Source organism: Lepus europaeus, chromosome 2, assembly GCF_033115175.1.
Source record: "Lepus europaeus isolate LE1 chromosome 2, mLepTim1.pri, whole genome shotgun sequence".
In the NCBI taxonomy this organism is placed as follows: Eukaryota; Metazoa; Chordata; class Mammalia; order Lagomorpha; family Leporidae; genus Lepus; species Lepus europaeus.
This window is the reverse complement of record NC_084828.1, coordinates 115,446,673-115,450,581: the sequence shown is the minus strand read 5'-3', so window position 1 is coordinate 115,450,581 and position 3,909 is coordinate 115,446,673. Positions and strand designations below refer to the sequence as shown.

The 3,909-nt window shown below is 47.0% G+C and overlaps 1 protein-coding gene across 1 annotated transcript; it reads right to left on the bottom strand.

The window, feature by feature from the left end:
* Nucleotides 1-731: 731 nt before the first annotated feature.
* Nucleotides 732-3,674, bottom strand: SLITRK3 (SLIT and NTRK like family member 3). The gene has a single exon (XM_062178123.1). The coding sequence runs from the start codon at nucleotides 3,672-3,674 to the stop codon at nucleotides 732-734; it is 2,943 nt and encodes a 980-aa protein (XP_062034107.1).
* Between the last annotated feature and the right edge of the window lie 235 nt (nucleotides 3,675-3,909).

Genomic DNA, 3,909 nt, shown 5'->3' with positions numbered 1-3,909 from the left:
CGGAGAGGAGAAATGTATCAAACCCGAACTAAGTAGTTTGGGTTGAATGGGTGTGGTGTGTGTGTGTGTGCATGTGTATGTGTGTTGGTGTGTGTGTACCTGTAAGAGCAGAAAGAGGACCTAACTGTGCAAGGACCTGTGGGCTGAGTACGTGTATGTGCGTGAGAGACAAGAATGAGTGAGAACATTCGAGCAAGACCCGCCCCCCCTCCCCGTCTTGCAGTTTCCAGGCATGCAGCAAACTGCATTGTTAATACATGTACAGAATCTGTGCCATGATGGGAAGAGGAAAGAAAGCCACAAACATCAACTCCCCCCTCCCTTTTGAACAAAATTAGAACTAAAGAAAAAAAGTTATTGAAAATAAAAAGACACTTTGAAATTTACTGAATTAGGATCAATAGAACGATCCCCAGTATACCTTATACATGGCACAGTCAAAGTCTCAAGTTTCAGTATAAAAAAATAATGGTAACATTTGCTGGCAAAAGTCTGCGAAGGCACTTCATTGATTAATGATCTGAGTGTGGCCCTTCCTCCAAATCACATCTGAGAAGGGAGAGCATACATCTGTGTCTCGAATTGTCATGCGATGTCAGTCCTGTTCAGGACAGGAAAGATGGTGAGGATGGAGTTACCGGGACAAATGAAAGGGAGCGAGGGGTAGATTTATTTTCCTTTTCCTTTCCAAAAAAAAAAAAAAAAAGCACTAATTTATTTTCAGCTTTCCATTAGAACCTGTACGTTGTCTTCTCCAGGACTTCGAGGTAATCCGGCTTGGTTTGAAGTTTGGCCCTTAACTCGAGGTAATCACTTTTTTGGGTTTGGTGGTCTGTGAAGCCCTTTCCAGCTGAGAAGAGAAGGGTTTCTTTGAGCCTGGCATCCTGCTGTAAGTCTGGGTATTGCATGCCAGGTGGGTGGACGTGCAGTTCCTTTAATTTGGGCACTGTGCCATAAAGGCAGTCCACGAATCCCACCGTGCAGGGGGCTGGCTGTGGCCTATCTCGGTCTAGTAGCATACTGCCACCACCACAGCCTCCCCCTGGAGGAAACAGCACCACCCCGCCGTTCTTCTCATGGTGGCGGAATCCAGCCAAGTCACCCCCGGACCCCCCGACCACCCCTGAAACCCCACCGACTGCCGGGTGGTGAGGGTGAGGGTGATGGTGATTCACCGTCACTATGGTGTTTAGCTGGGAGCTGGACACGGCCAGGGCCCACTCCTTCTCTTTCTCCAGCAAGGTCCGGTAGTTGCTGTGGTTCTCCTTGGGTGTCTCAGCAAACTGCTCACTTCCTAGGAGGACCTCACCCATTCCCGGTGGTTGTGTGCCAGGGCCCCCACGCTCCGCGCCCCCTGCTTCTTGGCCTGATGACACAGCCACCTCTTCCTCCTCGCGAGGCTTATAGATGGGGTTGTTGCACATCTGGGTAACTGGATGCGGGATGTACTCATACACGTGCCCCACAGGAGGGGCCTTTTCTGGGGAGGAAAGAGTTGGTCGACCTCCACCTCCATTTCCACCACCACCGCCGCCTCCACCATCCTCGAATAGCCGGTGGCATTGCATCTGGATGCCAGTGAGGTCCACGCCTTCCTGCCGCTTACTTCTAAAGGGCAGCTTCTTCCGTCGCCGGCGGAGCACATAGGCAAAGAGGCCCGCAGCAACAAAGACTGCGGAGAAAAAAAGAACCAGCAGGCTGAGGATCAATACGGAAAGCGGCACAGGGCCCCCAGGGGGTGAGAACTCATAAGGTGATGCACTTGTCGGTCCCCCAACAAGGTGAGAATCTCCAGGCTGGGCTGGGGATGCCCCAGCTGGTGCAACATGCAGCATCTCTGGGCAGAGAACTTCCAGCTCAATAGTACGCACATCGCGGTGGGTGAGGTTCTCAGGGCTCCTGCAAAGCACATCACCTACCACACTGACTGAGCTGATGGTTTCAATCCACTGTTTAAAGGGCACCAGGTCACAAGTGCAATCCCAAGGATTCTCATTGAGGTCTATCTGGACAATGGCATTCAAGTGTTCCAGGACGCCAGCCACAGGAAGATAGAGGAAGTAGTTCTTCCTCAAGTTGAGCCGGGCCAGGGATGTACCTGCAAAGGCATCCGTTGGAAGGGTCCTCAGCAAGTTATTATTGAGGAACAGCAGTTTCAAGTTGGGCATGAGGCTGAAGGCCGCAGGCTGGATTTCTCGTATGACATTGAACTCAAAGTACAAGTAGTGCAAACTCTGTAGGCCTCGGAACATGCCCGGTGTCAGCTTCTCTATGTCATTGCCATTGAGAAAGAGGCTCTTTAGGTTGGGCAGGTTGATGAAGGCCCCATCCTGGACATAAGAAATACGATTGTTTCCCAGATGCAAGAGATCCAAGGAAGAAAAATTCCAAAAATCAGAACGGTATATTTTCTGTATGAGATTGCTGCTCAGGTACAGTTTCTTAGCATTCAATGGCCTTGGAAGAAGTTCAGAAATGTTATTAAATCCTCGTTCTTTGCAGTTGACAGTCAAGCCAAGGTCATTGATGTGCAAATTACAGGTACAGCCAGTAGGACATATAATGGGAATTGGTGGTCTGGTCTGATAAGGTGCAATGGGAGGTTGGTTTGGACCAGGATATAAAGCTTGGGATGTGGAGGGTGGTCTTGGTGTTCGGGGTTGTTTGGTGGGCTTAGGCTGTTTATTTGAGGACTTGTATTCAACAGAAGAAGCAGTAAAATGGACAGAGGACAACATGGAGGAGGGCTTAGTTGGCCATGCATTCTCCTTGCTTGATGTCAAGTGGGGGATACCCAAACTAGCCTCCACCTCAGAGTCAGACAGCAAGGGACACAATTCTGTCTTCTTGATTTCTCGAAGGTCCTTTCCATGGAAATGGAAAGGTGTCTCACAGGTGATGTCTCCCACCAGGGCAGTGTAAGGAATGCGTTCCAGCCAACTCTTCAGTTGCACAATCTCACAGGTACAGTTCCAAGGATTTTCTTCCAGCTGGAGCTCCATGAGGCTTCTGCCAATGTGATCTAGCATTCCTCGGTAAAAGAGAACCTTCAACCTGTTCCCACGTAGATCCAAATGCGTTAAAGAGACAGCTTTAAATAAGTTTGTTGGAAGCATGGGGATGAGATTATCATTTAAAATGAGAACCCTCAGCTTACTTAGGTTACGAAATGCCCCACTTTCTATACGTTTAATGACATTGTAATCTGCCTGCAGATATTCCAGACTTTCCAAGCCAAGAAAGGTGTCATTTCTGAAGACATCTAATTTGTTCTCGTGTAGATATAGCCTCTTTAAAATCTTAAGACCATTGAAAGCTCCTGTCTGAATGTCCTGCAATGCATTGTTCCCAAGGTTAATGGACACAGCATTATTTAAATGAAGAAAACTGTTGGTGTATAATTTCCTCATTGAATTCCTCTGCAGATACAGTTTAAAAGGTCTTGACCAGAACTCTGTGATCTGACTAATATTTGTAAATCCTTTACTGTCACAATGTATATGGAAGAGGCTTTCTTTAACTTCACAGTAGCATGGATCAAAACAGGGCTCATCTATTTCCTCTGAGTCCTCTATCAGGGGAATCGGGGTAGTCCATCCTAGAGCAATTGTGCTTAGAAGAATTATCCACAACATCCTCCCTCTGTGAAGCATCTCAGCTACAGACGGTTTCATTATCCGTGGTTGATTACAAAACTGCAACAGAAATAAAGATGCAGATATTTAGCTTGCAGTCATATGTACTATTTTAATTATCTCCTATATGTGAGGCTTTTTAAGAACATTATCAAAATAAGAAGTTGTGAAACTGACACTCAAAATGAGTTAGCAACATGCTTAATGTTTACAGTGTGTGCTATATTTTAACTTGCGATACATTGAAATATTGAACCAATGCAATGACATTTTC